The sequence below is a fragment of the Marmota monax genome, unplaced genomic scaffold (assembly GCF_021218885.2).
Source record: "Marmota monax isolate L192 unplaced genomic scaffold, Marmota_monax_Labrador192_F-V1.1 WCK01_AAM20220418_F8-fsc00056, whole genome shotgun sequence".
Lineage (NCBI taxonomy): Eukaryota > Metazoa > Chordata > Mammalia > Rodentia > Sciuridae > Marmota > Marmota monax.
The window spans coordinates 1,978,008-2,000,393 of NW_026695212.1; the positions used below are offsets into that span (position 1 = coordinate 1,978,008).

Consider the following 22,386-nt stretch of genomic DNA (forward strand, 5'->3'; position numbering starts at 1 on the left):
AAGCAATAGCTAAGAGTCATATAATTCTGGAGATAAACTAAACAGGTTTGGTAATATTCGGTTAGGACCCTGTGCCAAAGTGTAGGGGTCTGTAACACAAGCAGGAAGGGAAAGCTCACGGCTGATGACATTATTCCAGCAATGCTGATTTCAATATAATACAATTTTAGTGTCCTTCCCTTATTTGTTAGTAGTCACCTTAGAAGGCAGATAGTGCCAGCCTATTTCCAAGGATTCATCTTTAGAAGCAGAATGTTAGAAATGATATGAAAGGTGCCTCCCACCCTTTAAAGAGAAACAACAATTAGATTCTGACAGACAAGGCTTTGAGATCCAGAGATGGCTTCAAATCTCAGTGGTGGACCAGACACACACTGTTCAACTACCAGCTTACTGTCCCCTCTGCACCTGACTGGTCACCACCTGAGCCAGGTAGCAGGCAGGTTTAACAGAACCCTGTTAGGCAGAAGGCTAGTCAGAAATTACTTTGTTTTTATCCTGGCTTTTCATCTTTTGTTCAAAATCTAAGATTCTGACAAGTGCAGAGAACAATTAACTTCATCCTAGAAATGATAACAGTGTGAAGTAATATAAATATAAATAAAAGGGACACCAATAATCTTTATTCACTTTCCACACAGCAAAAAAGCACCAAAGAGGCTCATTTTAGTAGTACTATGAGGCAGTTCACAATGACTCTAAAGTACTTCTGAAACCTAAGACCACACCATATACACTGGTAAGTTATTTTGTGTGATAATTTCTTGAAGATTGATATTCCAAATATAAACTAGATTCATGAGAGACTCATTTTCAACAATGTATAAACGGCTTTTCCCCATTATTGATAATTGAAAACCTAAGGAACCATAATCAAAAAGTATGAGAATTCTAAGATGAGCTTTGATAATTACATGAGTAGATCCTTAATGGGATCTCAAGAAACACCAGCACTGTAGAAGATGTGTGCTAACCTTCAGAGGCAATGTCACCAGTTCTCAAAATATGACTAGAAAACATATTTTCCCAGAAGAGTGGACTGAACTAAATATTAGCTTGACAAAGAATCCAAATTATCACGAGGAAACTGGGAGAGAAAATGAGAATGTGGGGGAAAGGACTATGAGTTGATTGAGACTTGTCAAATTATCCAATATGCAGGAAAAATTTTGAACCAAGTTTGACTTGGTTTCAAGACTGTACTTAAGGCTGGGGACATAGCTTAGTTGGTAGAGTGCTTGCCTTGCATGCACAAGGCCTTGGGTTCAAGCCCTGGCATCACAAAGAAAAAAAATCTGCACTGTGACCATAACACATTTATTATATACTTAATGTGTGCCACACATTGATCTAGGCAATGGTGGAAAAAAGAATGTCCTTGACCTCATGATACTCAAGGACACCTAAACAACTTAACTATTTCAGGTAGTCATAAGTGCTTTGATCACAGTAAGTCAGCATGATGTGACTGGAGCTGGTGGAAAGAAAGGGGGAACTACTTGAGATGGGTAGTCAGGAAAAGCCTCTTTCAGGCCTTTCAGGAGAGGATGTCTCTGGGCTGAGTAAATAATAAGCACAAAGACTCTCTGAGGAAGGAGAGGAATCTGTGAGGAACAGAGAGCAGGCCAGTGTGGTTGAAGCAGCCCAAGAGGTAAAAGGGAAAGAGGTAAGACAAGGTCAGAGAGGCAGGTAGAAGCCAGAGGATGAGGCAGGACTACATAGGAATTTTGATTTTAGTCTAAGAAATTTATATTCCTAACTGGAGTCCTTTTTCTACTAATGGTAATACAAGTGATAATGATAATCTGTGCTTAGTGGAACAAGTCCGAAGCAAGACACCACATTGTACCAAAAATGTGTATCCCTGCTAATTCAAGTGGACAGGGGCTGGTCAGGTGAAGGTCATGCAATTAAGCAGCAGCCAATCTTCTGTTCTCATGAGTAAATGTGTTACTCATCCCAAGCCAAATCCCTTCTATAAAAGCCCTAAGGACTCATTTACTTTCCTGGTCCCATGAATAGCTGCTCTGAAATAGTTCTGACAATTCTGGTAATTCTATGGCTACTTTTTTTTTTGAGGGGGGCGGTGTACTGGGGATTGAATCCAGAGGTGTTTAACCACTGAGCCACATCCCCAGCCCTTTTTATATTTTATTTAGAGACAGAGTCTTACTTTGAACTCCCAATCCTCCTGCCTCAGCTTTCCGGGCTGCTGGGATTACAGACATGCGCCACTGCACCTGGCTAATTTTTCTTTTAACAATGAAAATCATTTTGCTTTAAGTAAAGCAATGACATGTATTTATTCTTTTCCTACATTTCCCTATGGCTCCTTCCCTGGTTTCCTTGAGATTTTGACCAAATATCACTTTTTCCTACAGTGAATGATTTTTAAAAAGAGCAACCTGTGCTTTTGTGAAGAACAGTGTGTCCCAGAGCACCATATGATGTTTAAGTAAAAATCAAGAAATGGAAAAGAACAGTTCTCTAGGAAAAACAGTAAAAGCAAAGTCCCACAGATGATACCTGGAACAAATACAGTGAAATGTCAAAGATAATACAGCTGCATAAGGCTATCAAGCTGATTCAAAGAATTTCACTTTAAACCAAAATTATACCAAGTATTACGATTCTTCAACGTGAGTTATCTGCAAGGTTGACTACTGTTTATTTTGTGAACTATGGCAGCAATTTATAAACATTTTTGGGTCAGAGGACCCTCTCTCCAAAAAAAACAAAGCTATTGCCGGGTGTGGTGGTGAACACCTAGAATCCCAGTGGCTCAAGAGGCTGACACAGGAGGATCTCGAGTTCAAAGCCAGCATCAGCAACATTGAGCCACTAAGCAACTCAATGTGATCCTGTCTCTAAATAAAATACAAAATAGGGCTGGGAATGTGGCTCAGTGGTTGAGTGCCCCCCCGAGTTCAATCCCCAGTACCAAAACGAACAAAAAGCTATTATACATGAAGAATTATAGGTAAAGTCACGGATTCACTGGTATTCTTGAATGTCACCTGAAGAATCTTTATGGTATAAGTGACCGTGCTGGTGTGGGTTTGTGAAATGACATCTGACAAGTCAGAATTACCACAGTATTTTACATAAGGAGAAAAACATGGTGGTCAGGAATCCTAAAATACCCAAGCTTTGACCCCTACAAGTTAAATAATGAACTTTGGCCAAATAATTTCAGGACGTCTGAATTTTCATTTCCTCTTATTTAAGGACAATATCTACAGCAGAAGATTCCTGTTATGATTGAAACAGAATTATGAAATACCTCACATTTGCTGGTTCCAAGTAGGTCCTCAACTGCTGTTCTTGTCCTAGCTCTTTCCTTTGGAAGCCCTGTTTGATACTTAGCAGAATATTCTGGAAAAGCTACAAGAAAAGTCAGAATACTCTGAAGAGTTGGGAGCATGACTTGTGCTCTCCACTCAATTTTGACTTGTCTCCCCAGTCTGAACACTTATAAAAAGACTCTGCTACTAGGTTAAAGAAGCAAATAGGATTAATGTACTAACAAGAGATCACAAAGACACCGACAACAGCTGTGGTCAATGAGACTCGAAGAAACTGAATTCTAACACCTTAAATTTAAGTAATGAATTTTGTTTTGAGTAGAGAGATGAAAGCATGGCCTTCTAACTAAGTACTTTGGTCACTGACACAGATGGCTTGTTTTTCTACTAGACAAAACACTCTTGAAGAACACAAACTTAAAGTTTTGTGAGCAGGAGGATAAGTATAGTATTTGGAATGGTGGCAAAACCAAAGTAAAAGTAAGAAGATAAATGAAATTAAGATTCAGTATCAATATGGTTGGGTAGAAACTAAAAGTCAATAAGGTATATGTGAGAGGAAGAAGTGTGGATCAAAACACAAGTATCTTAAACATCCACTAGAAAAGACTGATACTGTTGAGCACACTCTGAGTATATTTTACTCACAACCCAAACAAATATACATATGGATATGTTTGCCATTATCATTTGTAAAACACAATTTCCATTGTACTCTTCCAAAGAATATTAGTGGCTACTCACTGAACTTATTTCACAATTCACTCATGGATTGAAAACAGCAATTTGAAGCACACTAAGCAAGGATGTTACCATACAGGAAAAATTATGAACCTCTTGCCTGGAGAGTTTTCATAGTTTCAGCCCTTAGACTCAAAATCAGAGGGCCAGTCAGGTTATGCCTTGAGGCAATAATTTGCTTCGGTGCCCTGGGTGAGCCCCATTTCTGACCTTATAAGGGGGTTGGGGTAAATGCTGATTAAAGTCATAAACTCCAAACCTCTAAGATACAAGAGCAACTCTAAGACAAAAGGAAATTTGGTGGCCAGGACAGTGGTGCATACCTGTAATCTCGGTTACTGGGTGGCTGAGAAAGGAGGATCTCAAGTTCTAGGCTGCTTGGACAATTTAGTGAGATCCTGTCTCAAAATAAAAAAAAAGAAAGGGCTGGGGATGCAACTCAATGGTAGAAGGTAGCATGGGATAGACCCTGGGTTCAATCCCCCTCCCCCCAGTCTCGTGACAGCCCGCTGACAGTATCTAATGCTTTAGCCAGGTGTTCAATTAGGCTAATTAAACTTTCCTGATCCTTTGGGGTCACTCTCAACAGTTCAACAGTCTACCTACCAGATTAGTTCATTTTGTCAGTATTTATTTTACAGATATCAGGCACAGACCCTATACACAGGCACAAATACAGAGGGGGGCCTAGGTCCTTCTTAAAGGGGATTGAAACAATGGCCTCTAAGCCCCTAATCCAAAAGAAATGCAAACAGCGCTGCGTGCTCTTTCCAGCACCTGAGTGAGCCTCACTGGTTCAACTTATCCTTAACTGGAGTCCACATGTTTATCTTGAGGCGTGAACGCAAACCCCGCAGCAATAATGGCCAGACTGGATGTGTGGTGTGTGATATGTGCATGTGAATCAAATCCGAAAGAGAAATAGTCCTGCGGCCCATCAAAGCTGCTGTTTGTGAATGCCCTTGAGCAGCAAAACCAAACAGACCCGGGGTCGAGGCAGCCAGTTTGGGGGTGGGGTTAAAGAAAAAGAGCACGAAGTCAGGCAATAGCCAGGGAGATGGAGGGGCGGGGCAGAAATGGAAGAGTTACCATGCCGCCGAGCACTTCGTCTTGATCGTCGGTGAGGAGCAGCACCACATTGGGCCTCCGGGAGCCTGCTGCCACCCCTGAAGCCCCTAGGAAGCCGCTCAGCAGAAGCAGCAGCAATGCCGGTCTACAGGCAAGCAGGTGGCGGGAGCTGCCCCGCGAGGGCCCACCTGGGGCCAGATGCAGGAGCCGCATGGCGGACGGGGCTCCGGGGACACCCCGGGACGGGGTGGAGAGACGTGCCGGTGGCCGAAGGGCGAGAAGTCAACTAGCTGCAGGGAGGGAAGACTGCGCCTAGAAGGCCGGGGGCTGGGGTCAGGCGTTTTCTCCCCAGGCGCGATCACGTGAGGCGGGGACAGGGGGCGGAGCACGCGCAGTCACGTGAGAGCGGCTGTGGGCGGGGCCCCGGGCGAAGCAGCCGGATGGGAAACTCCCGGGCAGTGGCCGGAAAGGGGCGAAGAACTAGGAGCCGAGGGAGGGCTTGCCGGCCTGAGGCTGAAGCTAGGCTGAGGCTGAGGCTGCGGTTGTGTTCTGGCAGGACCTGTTTGTGGGCGCTGGCTGAAAAGATTGAAATGAAGGGATGAAAAGGAGGGGGAAGTCAGCGAATACCGGTTAAAAAAGGAGGAATGCACAGCTGATGGGTGAAGTCTAGGCTCTACCGTATTTAATCCCCGAGTTAACGAGCATTTATTCAATCGTTTCCAATTTTCTCTGCACCTTGTTGGGTAAGTTAGCATTCTCACTTGGATCAGTTGGTAAAGAAGTCTGATTAGGTTTTACTTTCTTCATCTGACATCGTGGTTTCAAACATAATTTAGGGAATATCCTGGCGCCTTTATCCTAATGTTCCTTGGTGGATTTTAGAAGATGTTGGAAGATATGCACATTGAACAAAACCAAAAATTCTGAAACATGGTCACCCAACAGTAATAAGTAATCTTTAGGGGAAGAAATTGCATGAAACTAAGAATTTATTTTTGTGGTGATTCTGGAACAACTTTACCTTGCTCCTCTGCTGAAGTCTATAAAAACTATTGCAACTGGTAAGGTAAGTTGTCAAAAGTTATATCCCAAACTCAATATTACAGAATCCATCCTCTTGCTAGTTTCAAAAAAAAAAAGTGTATCTAAGATGGACCCAGACAAGAAAAAACTTAAAGCAGTGAAAGCACTATTCTTAAGATAAAATAATTGTAGAAATACTTCGAAACTCTATGTATACAACTATCCTTATACCCAACTGTAAGGCCTTTTTATGCAAAAGGAAGTAGTACCTTTTTTCCCTCCTATTTTGGTAGTTGGGATTGAACCCAGGGTCTCATGCCTGCCAAGTAAGTGTTCTACCACTGAATTATAGCCCCATACTTTGTTTGCTACTTTAAAAAAGTAAATTTATTGAAATCAAAAGAAGCTTCTAAAAGAATGAAGTAGAGTTCTGCTCTGCAAGAAGGAATTATGCTGAGAATCTGGTTGCAGCATTATGCTAGATGAATTTTTTTAACTGGTAAATGCCCCAATGAATTCAGGTTTTAAGACTTGAAGGAAAACTTTCTTGCCCCCCAAAATGAAACTGATCCCTCTAAATGGATGCCCAAAATATAAAATTGTTTTTGGTTCGGGGTTAGATTGTAAACCCTTTTTTTCCACCTGTATTGAGATTTGACAAAGTATATATGTTTAAAGTGTACGACATGTTTTTTATATATGCATATGTTATGCAATGATTACTCTCTTCCTCTGATTTTTTTTTATTGGAAACATTTTTGTTACTGTTCACTTGTCCATATCAGAATAATTGTTCTTGATTTTATCACTCATCTTAATCAGTTTGGTTAGATATTCCATTACTTTTTATCCCAGTGCTTTAATAAAATAAATTTAAAGATGACAAAAGAAAGTTTTTATTATACATCCACATCAGGAATGTATAATTTTCCAAAATGTCTTTTAAATTTTATCAACTATTCAAATAAAGTTTTACATTTCATTTGTGTTTGGGTTTCTCTTTTGAGTTGTCAGTAATATATTTTTGAGTTCCTAAATTTTTGTTGAACCTAAGTTGTAAAGCTTTAACAACTTTGTAATGGAAAGACAATTTAATTATACTTAGACAAAGTCCAAGTTGATATATACTTTTCAGATACTTCATGTAGTAGTTGAACCTGAAAATAAAGCATAAAATTGTTATAAAACAATGAAGTATTTAATGACTTCAGATGTGGGGGGTGGGGGGGAGTTCTCTAACAAAATTAAGGTAATGAGCTGTATGTGGTTTCTATTCTCCAAAATTGGTTTTAAAGAGCATACTGCCAGGCCCTGTGGCACACAGGACTGTAAACCTGGTGACTTGAGAGTGTTAGGCAAGAGTGTTGCAATTTCAAAGCTATCCTCAGCAAACTAGCAAGACCTTGTCTCAAAAAAGACTGGCTTAATAGTTAAGCGAGGGCTGGGGATGTGGCTCAAGCAGTAGCACGCTCGCCTGGCATGTGTGTGGCCCAGGTTCGATCCTCAGCACCACATGCAAACAAAGATGTTGTGTCTGTCGAGAACTAAAAATTAAATATTAAAATTCTCTCTCTGTGTCTCTTGTCTGTCTCTCTCTAAAAAAAATAAAAAAAATAAGTGACCTTGGGTTCAATCACTGGCAAAATAATAATAATAATAGTAAATTGCAGCCCTTTATCCTAATCATCATAGTTTCATAGTTGTGTTGACATATGACTGATTGTAAATGTTGTTCAACTGTAGGTGAAAATAGCTCTCTTGTTTTATATAAAAAAAGTCTCAATGTTTTTAGTTGGCAAAGAAGTTAAAAATCACTCTTGGTTTGCCTCCCTACCCCCATCCCACCCATATCCCCACTCTACCCACATCCCCACTCCCATACTGAGGATTAAACCCACAGTCATTTAACCATTGAACCACATCTCCAGTAGTTTATATATATTTTTAAGACAGGGTCTCTCTAAGTTGCTTAGAGCCTCACTAAATTGCTGAGGGTGGCTTTGAACTTGTGATCCTCCTGCCTCAGGCTCCTGAAGCGGTGGGATTACAGGAATGTTCCACTGTGCCTGGGTGTTAGGGTTTCCTATGAGAAGAGTGTACAATAATTGCAACTGATCAGTGTTTGTCATATCCAATATCGAATATATAATATTAGTTGACATTTGGTTATATATTTGATAACACTTTTTAAATGTATTTTCTCATTTCAATTTTTCATAAATCAATTTGGTAAGTCTTTTCATTTTGACATTTTTTCTTAAGAGCTTGAGCAAAAATGGATAAAATCCAACCATCAGTTTTTTAAAATCTCATGAAATTTGCATTATGTGAATGACACTACTTTTCATTTAACTTCTGAAGTGTACATCTCTCTCACTTAAACTTTTTTAAAATTTTTTTTTGTAGTTGTCAATGGATCTTTTATTTTATTTATGTATATGCAGTGCTGAAGATAGAACACAGGGCCTCACATTCCAGGCAAGCCCTCTACCACTGAACCACAACCCCAGTGCTTAGTTAAACTTTTAAGGAACTCATAATCTCTACTTCTGACCATGACAGAATAATAATGCCAGACTAAACCTCTTCATATAAACAACCAGAAAACAGGGCAGTGCGCTGAGGGTGTAGCTGAATTATAGATGCTTTTCTAGTTTGCAGGAGGCCCTAGGTTCAATCATGTACCACAAAAACAAAAGAATAGAAAACAGGACAAAATATGTTTTTACACAAAGGATAACCATGAGTGCAGGACTGTGATCCTTGTGAAAGGAAACAGTTGCCCCAGTGTTTGGCCCGGTGGCACATTCTGAACCAGAATCAGGAAAGAGGATCCAGGAAAAACAAAGTTATTTTGCTGATAATGTTGAGGGGAGCAAGATCAAGGTGGAGGGAGGCTGAGGCAGATGGAAGTTGGAGGGAAGAGTTTCAAAGAAGTTGACGCTATGTAGGCTAAAAGCTCATTAAATCTGCATATGTGTGTGTGTGTGTGTGTTGTGTGTGTGTGTGTGTTTGCCTTTTTATTTTTTCCAGTGCTGGGGATCAAACCCAGAGCCTTGCCCATGCTAGGGAAATGCTGTATCTCTGAGTTACATCCACACCCTGCCATATATTTTTAAAAATCATTATTCAGAGTATTAAACAATTCCCTTTCAGATATGAAAAAAATTATTGCAGTAAAACAGGTATATTTCCATTGTGCTTCCCTTCCCTGTTAGGACAGTCAATTGTCCAACCTGAGAGCAGAGAGGAGGATAGACGGTGCTGCTGTTTTTATCTCCATACAAAATATATGGCCACTGGTTCACCTGTACTTTGTTTAATGTACAGTAGGATTATGTTTTCTAAGAAGCTGTAGTGACACTTGTAAGTAAAGTGTGTTCAAATAAAATATTTACATACTGATCGATTCTTTTTTTTTTTTTTAATTTATTTTAGTTTTTGGCGGACACAACATCTTTGTTTGTATGTGGTGCTGAGGATTGAACCTGGGCCGCACGCATGCCAGGCGAACGCACTACCGCTTGAACCACATCCCCAGCCTTGATCGATTCTTTGATAAAAAGACTAAAATGAAATATAGTAAGTTCCAGTTGCTATTAAAAAAACAAGTCCCAGAGAGGAAAAGATTGTTGTACACATATAGCGTCCCAATAACTTCATTCAGGTATAATTTTAATTTGAAAGACCTATATACAATATTATTTAAGTGATAATGGCCCCTAAGATTGTTCAAACTTACTATACAATAAGAAAGTGAACAAATCTGATATGTGTACACACACACACACTTTTTTTTTTTTGGCTGTACTGGGGTTTGAACCCAGGTGTACTCTGACACTGAGCTACATCCCTAACCCCTTTTAATTTTAAGATGGGTCTCACCAAATTGCCCAGGTTGACTTAAAACATGCTGTTCTCCTGCTTCAGTTTTCTTAGTAGCTGGAATTATAGGCCTGGGCCACTGAACCTGGCCTGATAAAAGTTTTGTCTCTACTCATTGCTTGAAGTCTTGGAGGAAACTTCCAAATTACTAACTAAAAGTAATTCTTTATGTGTTTTAATATTTTCCAGTTTCTACCTATAATTTTTTTAAAGAATTTTTTTTCACAATACCTTTATTCTCTTTATTTTTATGTGTTGCTGAGGATCCAACCTAGGGCCTCACATGTGCTAGGCAAGCGCTCTACCTATAATTTAATTAAGTAATTAAATTAGATTCTACATAACATTTTATCAATGTTCACGGAATTGCAGTCTCTTATGCCAGAATTCCTTGACACATTTAATATATTACTTAAAATTGTAGTCAGACTGAGCAATATTGTTAAATTGTGTTTTAGTTGCCTAAAAACATCTGAAGCAGTTTTTAAAGAGGAAGAAAAAGTTACTTAAATGCAAAGCATTATCACATACATCCTTGTACATTACAATTTAGGACCAAAAAAGTAATGTTTGTTTAAAAATTTGTATTTGGGGGGCTGGGGATGTGGCTCAAGCGGTAGCGCGCTCGCCTGGCATGGGTGCGGCCCGGGTTCGATCCTCAGGACCACATACAAACAAAGATGTGTCCGCCAAAAAACTAAAAAAAAAAAAAATAAATACTAAAATTCTCTCTCTCTCTCTCTTAAAAAAAAAATTGTATTTGGTTGGCAGAAAGTGAATCTAAGTCAACAGAACTAGATATGCTAGAATTTATCTACGAGTTTGGGATCTTTTAAAAGTAGCATTAGGGGCTGGGGTTGTGGCTCAGTGGTAAAGTGCTTTCCTAGCATGCATGAGACACTGGGTTCAATTCCCAGCACCACATAAAAAGAATTAAATAAAATAAAGATATTATTTTAAAAAAAATTAAGTAGCATTAGCCGGGTGCGGTGGCACCTGCCTGTAATCCCAGTGGCTTGGGACGCTGAGGCAGGAGGATCACAGAGTTCAAAGCCAGTCTCAGCAAAAGCGAGGAACTAAGCAACTCAGTGAGACCCTGTCTCTAAATAAAATACAAATATAGGATTGGAGATGTGGCTCAGTGGTCGAGAGCCCCCAAATTTAATTCCCGGTGTCTCCCCCCCCCAAAAAAAATGTAGCATTACTTAAAAAAAAAAAAAAAGAAACCCTTACTTCCAGAAGTACAATAAATGGAAAATAATAAAAACCACCAGTAGTTGGGCATGGTAGCGCACACCTGTAATCCCAGTGTCTTGGTAGGCTGAGGCAGGAGGATTGCAAGTTCGAGGCTAGCCTCAGCAACTTAGCAAGACCCTGTCTCAAAAACAACAATAACAAAAAGCTGGGGATGTGGCTCGATGGTTAAGCACCCTGGGTTCAATCCATAGTAATAATAACAATAACAACAACAACCAAAAAAACCCCAAAACCAACCAAACCAAAACAAACAACAGTATAAATACAAGGTAATGCTTAACTTAGTCTTTTGGACATCTGATTGAATTAAACTTTGAAAGTGTATATAAAGATTATAGATTCTATGACACTTGATTTTCAAAACACCGAGGCAAAAGAGAAGTCTACTTCTCATTTAAGTGCAAACTGCTTATGGCAAACATCCATACAATATCAAAAAGTCAAATAAAATTACATAATGAGCAAATGCAAATTAATTGCTTCAACAAATATAATCATTAGTAATCTTCAGAGAAGACATGGCCTTCTAGGGTAGGCAATGATACTGCACTGTTTTGGAAAAAAGGCCATCATACCATTTCCTGCCTTGAACTAGGAGGAGAATCTTCCTTTTATTGTGATGTGTAATGTAACCATCAGCAATTTTTTTAAAAGCAAAAATAAGATGAAAAAAGAAATGACTGTCTTCCTCTTCCTATAGTTGAGGATTCAGTCTTAAAAGATCCCACTGACTTTTATTTCCAGGTAACCTCTGTTTTCTTCCAAAGCCTTATTGGACTCATTGTCACTGGGACTGGTGGCCAGTCATAGGCTGGTTCTCTGTAATCTCCATTATCCAAAGTGTCTTTGGCTGTGGATGGAGAACTACTCCGGTGAGAAGATCCTCCTCCTCTATACTTGGACCTTCATTGTTAGCAGCTGCTTCTTTTAATGGTAGGGGAGGAAGGCATATTAGAGATGCTCCTCTGTTGTTCTCTATTTGGGGAAAGGTGAGTAGTACTGATTAGGGAAATAGAAGGTATGGCTGGGTTTTCATGTGTTAAAGCATTCTCATTTGAAGCAGAAACATCTGTGTTGCCCACAGTTTGGCCTGGCGGATCTGTTTGTGATACATCAGTGGACATGGCCACAGGAACTCCAGCCTTCCTGAGCCTGGATGCCCAGCAAGGTCAGGAGCTTTGCTTGTGTGGCCCCTTTATGGGGGGGGGGGCAGCAGACATAACCTAGATGTCTGTTGAAACTGCTGAATACTTGAGATGTGTAATCAAAGAGTGATACACCATAAGGCAAGGCAAAGAATGACCAAGGTGATATAAAAGAGATAATTTTCAGAGAGTTTGGAGATACTGGAGATCCAAGCTGGCAGAGACTGGAAGGTCCTCCTTGATGATCAGGTACATATAGTAAAGCACCTGGAAATGTCATGTCTTAGTAAAAAAGCTGAACTCTCCTTATCAAAAAGTACTCCATACTTCAAATAACAAAGTTCAAACACAGCCTTCAAAAGGTAAAGCCAATCTGCAAGTAACTTGGCTTCCAGAACAAAGCCCAATACTCTTCCCAATGTAGGGAAAACTACACAATCTAGATATTCAATAATATGAAACTTACATTGCCCTGTATTTGATTTTAAAAATACACAATAGAGATCCCCAAACAGAACTATGTCACTCATAATCAGGAGAAAATTTGTCAATAGAAACAAAAATATTAGAGATGATGAAGTTAGAAAATCAAAATGCTAAAACACCATTATAACCATGTTCAAGGGTTTAAAAGAAAATATGAACCTAATGAGAAGCAGAAGAATTTTTTTAGTGGAACAGAATAGCACAATATTTGGAAAAAATAACTATGAATTAATAGGAGAAAGACCACATGAGTGAATGTGGTGAGGAGCTAAGTCAACTTAAAGACACAGCACTAGAAAGTACAAAAATAAAGCAAAGAGGGAAAAAAGGTGAAAATAAAAATGAGCAGAGCATCTGTGACTTATGAAAAAAAATCATGTAGCCTACCACTCATAATTGGAGTTCTGCAAGGAATAAATAATTTTTTAAAAGAAATAATAGCTTAAAATGGCTAAATTTGGAGAAAACTCAGACCTAAGGAATCCAAGAAACTCCATGCAGAATAAGCATTTAGAAATATATCTTATGAAAAACTTGCAGCTAACATTCAAATTCATAATGAAAGACTAAATGCTATCTTCTGAGGTCAGAAGCAAGGAGATTTTTTTCTCAACATTTGCTATTCAACATTATACTGTAGGTATTATACTGTAGGTTCTTAGCAGTTCGGTAGTAAGAAAACAGAAATTAATGTTCAAGAGATCTGCAGGTGGATGCATCATGGTGAAAAATGTTGAAAGAGGAGAAAAATCTTAAAACAGCAAGAGAAATATAACTAGTACTCACAGGGGAACTCTAATAAAATCAGCAGATTACTTTCCATTAGAAATAATGGAAGCCATAATGGAGGAATAATATACTCAATGTCTGAAAACAAAAAAAAAACACCCTGGTAATCAAGAATGCTATATCCAATAAAATTACCTTTTAAAAAATGAAGGTGAACCAAAAAAATGCTCAGATAAATAAAAACAACGAATTTGTGGCTAACAGGGGTGTTTTGGAAGATATATGAAAAGAAGTTCCTTTGGCTAAAAGTAAGTGGCCTCAAACAGGAAAAAAAAAAGCATTAAAAGGTAATTTATGCAAATATAAAATGATAAATGCTATTTCTTGTTCTTTTAATTTTAAAAGCAATCTTAAATTCAACAAAACAAAATTTTTCATGGTTATGAGTCATATTTTGGGGGCCTGCAATATATAGAAATGTAATATATTTGCCAACAAAAGCAAAATAGATTCATGGGATCAAAGCTGCTTTGGTGTCAGAAAATGAGTGCAGATGGTAACTGAAATCCATAGGAAAAGGTGATAAAAGTCAGAAATAGTAAAGAGGTTACTATAACACAAGCTATACACATATACTTTCTTTTCTGTTAGTTGATTTAGAATATATAAAATTGAATGAAATATTAGCAATATAACATTTGTGTGTGTGTGTGTGTGTGTATATATATATATATATAAAACAATACAGTAAAAGTATTGGGAAAAGAGAGCATATATGAAAAATGTTTTTATATCTCATTGAAATTAAGTTAGTATAAATCTGTTTCTGATAAGTTGGATATGGTAAGAGTAGGGCAATCTCTAAGGACAGAACTAAAATTTTTTTTAAAAAGTTAAAATATCAGAAAGTACTTAGTGCAAAAAAAATTAGTAAGGAATAATAGAGGAAAAAACATGAGACAGAAAATTTTTTTTTATTTTTAATTTTTTATTGTGGGTTGTTCAAAACATTACAAATTTCTTGACATATCATATTCCACACTTTGATTCAAGTGGGTTATGAACTCCCACCTTCACCCATACACAGATTGCAGAATCACATCAGTTACACATCCATTGATTTACATATTGCCATACTAGTGTCTGTTGTGCTCCGCTGCCTTTCCCATCCTCCAACCTCCCCCCTCCCCACCTCTCCCCTCCCCTCCCCTCCTCTCTCTCTACCCCCTCCACTGTATAACCCTGAGGGTCTCCTTCCATTACCATGCAATTTCCCTTCTCTCTCCCTTTCCCTCCCACCTCTCATCCCTGTTAAATGTTAATCTTCTTCTCCTGCTCTTCGTCCCTACTCTGATCTTAGTTACTCTCCTTATATCAAAGAAGACATTTGGCATTTGTTTTTTAGGGATTGGCTAGCTTCACTTAGCATAATCTGCTCTAATGCCATCCATTTCCCTGTAAATTCTATGATTTTGTCATTTTTTAATGCAGAGTAATACTCCATTGTGTATAAATGCCACATTTTTTTTATCCATTCGTCTATTGAAGGGCATCTAGGTTGGTTCCACAGTCTTGCTATTGTGAACTGTGCTGCTATGAACATCGATGTAGCAGTGTCCCTGTAGCATGCTCTTTTTAGGTCTTTAGGGAATAGACCAAGAAGGGGAATAGCTGGGTCAAATGGTGGCTCCATTCCCAGCTTTCCAAGAAATCTCCATACTGCTTTCCAAATTGGCTGCACCAATCTGCAGTCCCACCAGCAATGAACAAGTGTACCCTTTTCCCCACATCCTCGCCAGCACTTGTTGTTGTTTGACTTCATAATGGCTGCCAATCTTACTGGAGTGAGATGGTATCTTAGGGTGGTTTTGATTTGCATTTCTCTGACAGCTAGAGATGGTGAGCATTTTTTCATGTACTTGTTGATTGACTGTATGTCCTCCTCTGAGAAGTGTCTGTTCAGGTCCTTGGCCCATTTGTTGATTGGGTTGTTTGTTCTCTTATTGTCTAATTTTTTGAGTTCTTTGTATACTCTGGATATTAGGGCTCTATCTGAAGTGTGAGGAGTAAAGATTTGTTCCCAGGGTGTAGGCTCCCTATTTACCTCTCTTATTGTTTCTTTTGCTGAGAAAAAACTTTTTAGTTTGAGTAAGTCCCATTTGTTGATTCTAGTTATTAACTTTTGTGCTATGGGTGTCCTATTGAGGAATTTGGAGCCCGACCCCACCGACTGTAGATCGTAGCCAACTTTTTCTTGTATCAGACGGCGCGTCTCTGATTTGATATCAAGCTCCTTGATCCATTTTGAATTCACTTTTGTGCATGGCGAGAGAAAGGGATTCAGTTTCATTTTGTTGCATATGGATTTCCAGTTTTCCCAGCACCATTTGTTGAAGATGCTATCCTTCCTCCATTGCATGCTTTTAGCCCCTTTATCAAATATAAGATAGTTGTAGTTTTGTGGATTGGTTTCTGTGTCCTCTATTCTGTACCATTGGTCCACCCGCCTGTTTTGGTACCAGTACCATGCTGTTTTTGTTACTATTGCTCTGTAGTATTGTTTGAAGTCTGGTATCGCTATACCGCCTGATTCACACTTCCTGCTTAGCATTGTTTTTGCTATTCTGGTCTTTTATTTTTCCATATGAATTTCATGATTGCTTTCTCTATTTCTACAAGAAATGCCGTTGGGATTTTGATTGGCATTGCATTAAACCTATAGAGAACTTCTGGTAATATCGCCATTTTGATGATGTTAGTTCTGCCTATCCATGAACAGGGTATATTTTTCCATCTTCTGAGATCTTCTTCTATTTCTCTCTTTAGGGTTCTGTAGTTTTCATTGTATAAGTCTTTCACCTCTTTTGTTAGGTTGATTCCCAAGTATTTTTTTTTTTTGAAGATATTTTGAATGGAGTGGTTGTCCTCACTTCCATTTCAGAGGATTTGTCGCTGATATACAGGAATGCCTTTGATTTATGCATGTTGATTTTATATCCTGCCACTTTGCTGAATTCATTTATTAGCTCTAATAGTTTCTTTGTAGAGCCTTTTGGGTCTGCTAGGCATAGAATCATATCATCTGCAAATAGTGATAATTTAAGTTCTTCTTTTCCTATTTTTATGCCTTTAATTTCTTTCGTCTGTCTAATTGCTCTGGCCAGTGTTTCGAGAACTATGTTGAACAGAAGTGGAGAGAGAGGGCATCCCTGTCTTGTTCCAGATTTTAGAGGGAATGCCTTCAGTTTTTCTCCATTCAGAATGATGGTAGCCTGAGGCTTAGCATAGATTGCTTTTACAATATTGAGGTATGTTCCTGTTATCCCTAGTTTTTCTAGAGTTTTGAACATAAAGGGATGCTGTACTTTGTCGAATGCTTTTTCCGCATCTATCGAGATGATCATATGGTTCTTATTTTTAAGTCTATTGATGTGGTGAATAACATTTATTGATTTCCGTATATTGAACCAGCCTTGCATCCCAGGGATGAATCCTACTTGATCATGGTGTACAATTTTTTTGATATGTTTTTGTATCCGATTCGCCAGAATTTTATTGAGGATTTTTGCATCTAGGTTCCTTAGAGATATTGGTCTGTAGTTTTCTTTCTTTGAAGTGTCTTTGTCTGGTTTAGGTATCAGGGTGATGTTGGCCTCATAGAATGAATTTGGAAGTTCTCCCTCCTTTTCTATTTCCTGAAGTAGCTTGAAAAGTATTGGTATTAGTTCTTCTTTAAAGGTTTTGTAAAATTCTGCTGTATACCCATCCGGTCCTGGGCTTTTCTTAGTTGGTAGTCTTTTTATGGTTTCTTCTATTTCCTCAATTGATATTGGTCTGTTTAGGTTTTCTATATCCTCCTGACTCAATCTGGGCAGATCATATGACTTAAGAAATTTATCGATGCCTTCACTATCTTCTAATTTATTGGAGTATAAGGATTCAAAATAGTTTTTGATTATCTTCTGTATTTCTGAAGTGTCTGTTGTGATATTGCCTTTTTCATCCCATATGCTAGTAATTTGAGTTCTCTCTCTTCTTCTCTTCGCTAGCATCGCTAAGGGTCTGTCGATTTTGTTTATTTTTTCAAAGAACCAACTTTTAGTTTTGTCAATTTTTTCAATTGTTTCTTCTGTTTCGATTTCATTAATTTCAGCTCTGATTTTAATTATTTCTTGCCTTCTACTTCTTTTGCTGTTGTTTTGCTCTTCTTTTTCAAGGATTTTGAGATGAAGTATGAGATCATTTATTTGTTGGTTTTTTCTTTTTTTAAGGAATGAACTCCAAGCAATGAATTTTCCTCTTAGAGCTGCTTTCAATGTGTCCCATAGATTCAGATATGTTGTGTCTGTGTTTTCATTTATCTCTAAGAATTTTTTAATTTCCTCCTTGATGTCTTCTATAACCCATTGATCATTCAGTAACCTATTCATTCTCCAAGTGATGTATGCTTTTTCCTTCCTTCTTTTATCGTTGATTTTCAGTTTCATTCCATTATGATCAGATAAGATGCATGGTATTATCTCTACTCCTTTATATTGTCTAAGAGTTGCCCTGTGACATAATATATGATCTATTTTTGAGAAGGATCCATGTGCTGCTGAGAAAAAAGTGTAACTGCTTGATGTTGGGTGGTATACTCTATATATGTCAATTAGGTCTAGGTTATTAATAGTGTTATTGAGTTCTATAGTTTCCTTATTCAACTTTTGTTTGGAAGATCTGTCCAGTGGGAAGAGAGGTGTGTTGAAGTCTCCCATGATTATGGTATGGTGGTCTATTAGACTCTTGAACTTGAGAAGAGTTTGTTTGACGAACATAGCTGCACCATTGTTTGGGGCATAAATATTTATGATTGTTATGTCTTGTTGGTGTATGGTTCCCTTAAGCAGTATGTAGTGTCCCTCTTTATCTCTTTTGATTAACTTCGGCTTGAAATCTATTTTATTTGATATGAGTATGGACACGCCTGCTTGTTTCCGAAGTCCATATGAGTGATATGATTTTTCCCAACCTTTCACCTTCATCAAATGCGTCTCCTGTAGGCAGCATATTGTTGGGTCTTGTTTTGTGATCCATTCTACTAGCCTGTGTCTCTTAATTGGTGAGTTTAAGCCATTAACATTTAGGGTTATTATTGAGATATGGGTTGTTCTTCCAGCCATATTTGTTTATTTCTGTTACTAAACATGGTTTGTTTTCCTCTTTGGTTATTCCCCCCCCCTTTACTGTCCTACCTCCCACTGTTGGTTTTCATTGTTATTTTCCATTTCCTCTTCCTGTAATGCTTTGGCGAGGATGTTTTGAAGAGATGGTTTTCTAGCTGCGAATTCTTTAAACTTTTGTTTATCGTGGAAGGTTTTAATTTCATCCTCCATCCTGAAGCTTAATTTCGCTGGATACACAATTCTTGGTTGGAACCCATTTTCTTTCAGTGTTTGAAATATGTTATTCCAGGATCTTCTAGCTTTCAGAGTCTGTGTTGAAAGATCAGCTGTTATCCTGATTGGCTTACCCCTAAATGTAATCTGCTTCCTTTCTCTTGTAGCTTTTAAAATTCTCTCCTTATTCTGTATGTTGGGCGTCTTCATTATAATGTGTCTAGGTGTGGATCTCTTATGATTTTGCACATTCGGCGTCCTGTAGGCTTCTAGGATTTGGGATTCTGTCTCATTCTTCAAGTCTGGGAAGTTTTCTCCTATTATTTCATTGAATAGACTGCTCATTCCTTTGGTTTGGAGCTCTGTACCTTCCTGTATCCCAATGACTCTTAAGTTTGGTCTCTTAATGTTATCCCATATTTCTTGGATGTTCTGCTCATGGTTTCTTAACAGTCTTGCTGAGCTGTCTATGTTCTTTTCCAGTTGAAATACTTTGTCTTCATTGTCTGATGTTCTATCTTCTAAGTGTTCTACTCTGCTGGTAGTATTCTCCATTGAGTTTTTAAGTTGGTTTATTGCTTCCTGCATTTCTAGGATTTCTGTTTGTTTGTTTTTTATAACCTCTATCTCCCTGTATAGTTGATCCTTTGCTTCCTGGATTTGTTTGCGTAATTCATTGTCGAAGTGATCTTTCATTGTCTGATTTTGCTGTTTAATGTCTTCCTTGATACTCCAGATCATCTGAAGCATGTATATCCTGAATTCTTTATCTGACATTCCATCTGCTGCAGCTGTTACCTCTTCTAAAGTTGCGTTGACCTGCATTGCTTGTGGTCCTTTCTTTCCTTGTCTTTTCATACTGCTTGCGTATCTTTCCTGCAGGCGCGGGCGGCGGCTCTGCTCTCTCCTTATTCCAATTGGGGTGTCGTGGCTACCACGCCGGCAGGTCACTGGGCCTGTTCTGGGCGCTGGCGGCGGCTCTGTTCTGCCCCTACTCCAATTGGGGTGACGAGTGTACCACGCCGGCAGGCCACCGGGCCTGATCCGTCAGTCGGTTGCAGGTTTGCCTACCTTGCAGGCGCGGGCGGCGGCTCTACTCTGCCCCTTCTCCAAATGGGGTGACGTGTCTGTCGTACCGGCAGGCCACTGGGCCTGTCCCGCTGGTCGGTCTCAGATCTGCCCACCTTTCGGGCACGGGTGGAGGCTCTGCTCTTCCCCTACTCCAATTGGGGTGTCATGACTACCCCGCCTGCAGGACGCTGGGCCTGTTCCTGGCATGGGCGGCGACTCTGCTCTGCCCCTACTCCAATTAGGGTGGTGTGTGTACCACGCCGGCAGGCTCCTGGGCCTGATCCGCCGGTCTGTTGCAGGTCTGCCTACCTTGGAGGCGCGGGCGGCGGATCTGCCCTGCCCCTCCTACCACGCCTGCGGACCCCTGGGCCTGATCTGCAGGTTGGTCACAGGTCTGCTCACCCTGCGGGCACGGGTGGCGGTTCCGCTCTGCCCCCACTCCAATTGGGGTCACGTGGCCACCACACCGGCAGGGCCTGATCCGGGCGTGGGAGAAGGATTTGCTCTGCCCCTACTCCAGTTGGGGTGATGTGTGTACCACACTGGCAGGCCACTGGGCCTGACCCGCCAGGCTGTCACAGGTGTGTTTACCTTGCAAGCGCGAACAGCGGCTCTGCCCTGCCCCTCCTACCACGCCCATGTACCACTGGGTTGCAGGTCTGCCCACCTTGCGGGTGCGGGTGGCGGCTCCGCTCCGCCCCCTCTCCAATTGGGGTCACGCGGTCATCACGCTGGTGAGCCGCTGGGCCTGCTCCGGGCGCTGGCAGCGGCCCGGCTCCTCCCCTCTGGCTCGACGACAAATTGAGGAGACTCGGGTGTCTGTGCCTCACCCCCCCTACCAGGAGACCAACTGTTTATGTCGCCGCTGGTATTGATGAAGTTCTCTCCTCCGCCACTTTCTGATGACATCAGATCTCTGCCATGTTGGTATCCTATGCGAATGGCAGCATTTCGTTCCCCTTGCCGGGCAACCAAAGCAACGGGTGAGTCCTGACCGGCCCTCAGCAGGACCCGGACCGAGAAGCAGTTTCCACGGGCTCATAGCCCCAGGCCAGGGAAGTTCCGGGAGCCGGAACTCGGCCGCTCTGTGTTCCGTGTAAGCTCCTATAAGAGTAGGCTCCAAGAAGCAGTCCCCGTGGGCTCAGTTCCGGGAGCCGGAATTCGGCCGCTTAGTGCTTGGTGTATGCTCTGATAGGAGCAGGGTCCAAGAAGCAGCCTCCGCAGGCTCCGCAGCCCTGGGCCAGGGCGGTTCCGGGAGCCGGAACTCGTCCGCCCTGCGCTCGGTGTTCGCTCCGATAAGATCAGTTTCTAAGAAGCACCCAGGCACTGAACCCTAGCAATCTGTCTGCAAGCCGCAGGCGAATGGCAGCCTGAAATTACCTGTTCTATGGCTGAATGAGCTGCGGTCAGTCGAAAACAGGGATGGTGACGTCAGCTTTCCAACATGGTGGCTGCTGGCCTCCTCTGTGGTCTGACCGGTGTGGAGAACCGAGATGGACCGCTTCCTTCCCCCATCTCAAACCCAGAATTCAGCCCTGAGTACGGTGCTTGCACGGCTGGCAGAAACTGCAGCGCTGTATCCCTGCGTCGCTATCTCCTCGTTTCCCAGCGTGCGCTGCAGACTCTAGCCGCGGGGCGATTTGCTGAATAAGCAGTGTTACCCTCCGTGCGACAAACCTCTCGCGTTTGAGTCCCCTAGCCTATCCTCGTGCGATGGAAATCCTTCCTCCAGGTTCTGGAGCACCCCACTATTGCTGGAAATTCCTAACAAGATAGCCTTTAGCCGTCCTGACTTGTCATACTCCCACACAGTGAAGCAGCACATGGGGGCAATGCACTCCCCTTGCCGCCATCTTCCTAAATCTATCCAGAAAAAATTTTAAATGGCAAATGAATCAACTAAATCAATAGTAACTTTAAATGTGAATGGATTACACAATCCAATAAAAGGCAGAGATTGTAAGAATAGACAAAAAACTAGAACTAACTATATGCTGTCTATAGAAGACACAATTTTAGATTAAAAACTACAGTAGTTTGAAAATACAAGGATGGAACAATATATGTACTTAGCAAACAAGAAAAGTGGAATGGCCACACTAATATCAGACAAAACTGACTTTAAAAACAAAAAATGTTAATAGAGGTAAAGCTGGACATTTTATATGGTAAAAGGGTCTATCCATCAGGAAAACATAATAATTGTAAACATTTATGTATCTAACAATATAGCATTAAAATTCATGAAGGAGAAACTAATGAAAGTGAAGGGAAAAATGAAGAATATAACATAATAGT

The 22,386-nt window shown here is 40.3% G+C and overlaps 2 protein-coding genes and 1 pseudogene across 2 annotated transcripts in view; 1 reads left to right on the top strand and 2 right to left on the bottom strand.

The window, feature by feature from the left end:
* Gns (glucosamine (N-acetyl)-6-sulfatase) overlaps positions 1-5,482 on the bottom strand; it is a 35,847-nt gene extending 30,365 nt beyond the window's left edge. The window contains exon 1 of the mRNA XM_046430608.2: positions 5,136-5,482. Coding sequence (XP_046286564.1) covers positions 5,136-5,327 — 192 coding nt within the window. The 5' untranslated portion in view covers positions 5,328-5,482. The remainder of the gene's footprint in view (positions 1-5,135) is intronic.
* Positions 5,483-5,547: 65 nt separating this feature from the next.
* The window catches only part of Tbc1d30 (TBC1 domain family member 30), a 116,071-nt gene continuing 99,232 nt past the window's right edge, over positions 5,548-22,386 (top strand). Inside the window, exons 1-4 of the mRNA XM_058574647.1 lie at positions 5,548-6,180; positions 9,576-9,719; positions 12,024-12,268; positions 12,364-12,447. Coding sequence (XP_058430630.1) covers positions 12,402-12,447 — 46 coding nt within the window. The 5' untranslated portion in view covers positions 5,548-6,180; positions 9,576-9,719; positions 12,024-12,268; positions 12,364-12,401. The remainder of the gene's footprint in view (positions 6,181-9,575; positions 9,720-12,023; positions 12,269-12,363; positions 12,448-22,386) is intronic.
* On the bottom strand, positions 11,761-12,403 carry LOC124083899 (keratinocyte-associated transmembrane protein 2-like; annotated as a pseudogene).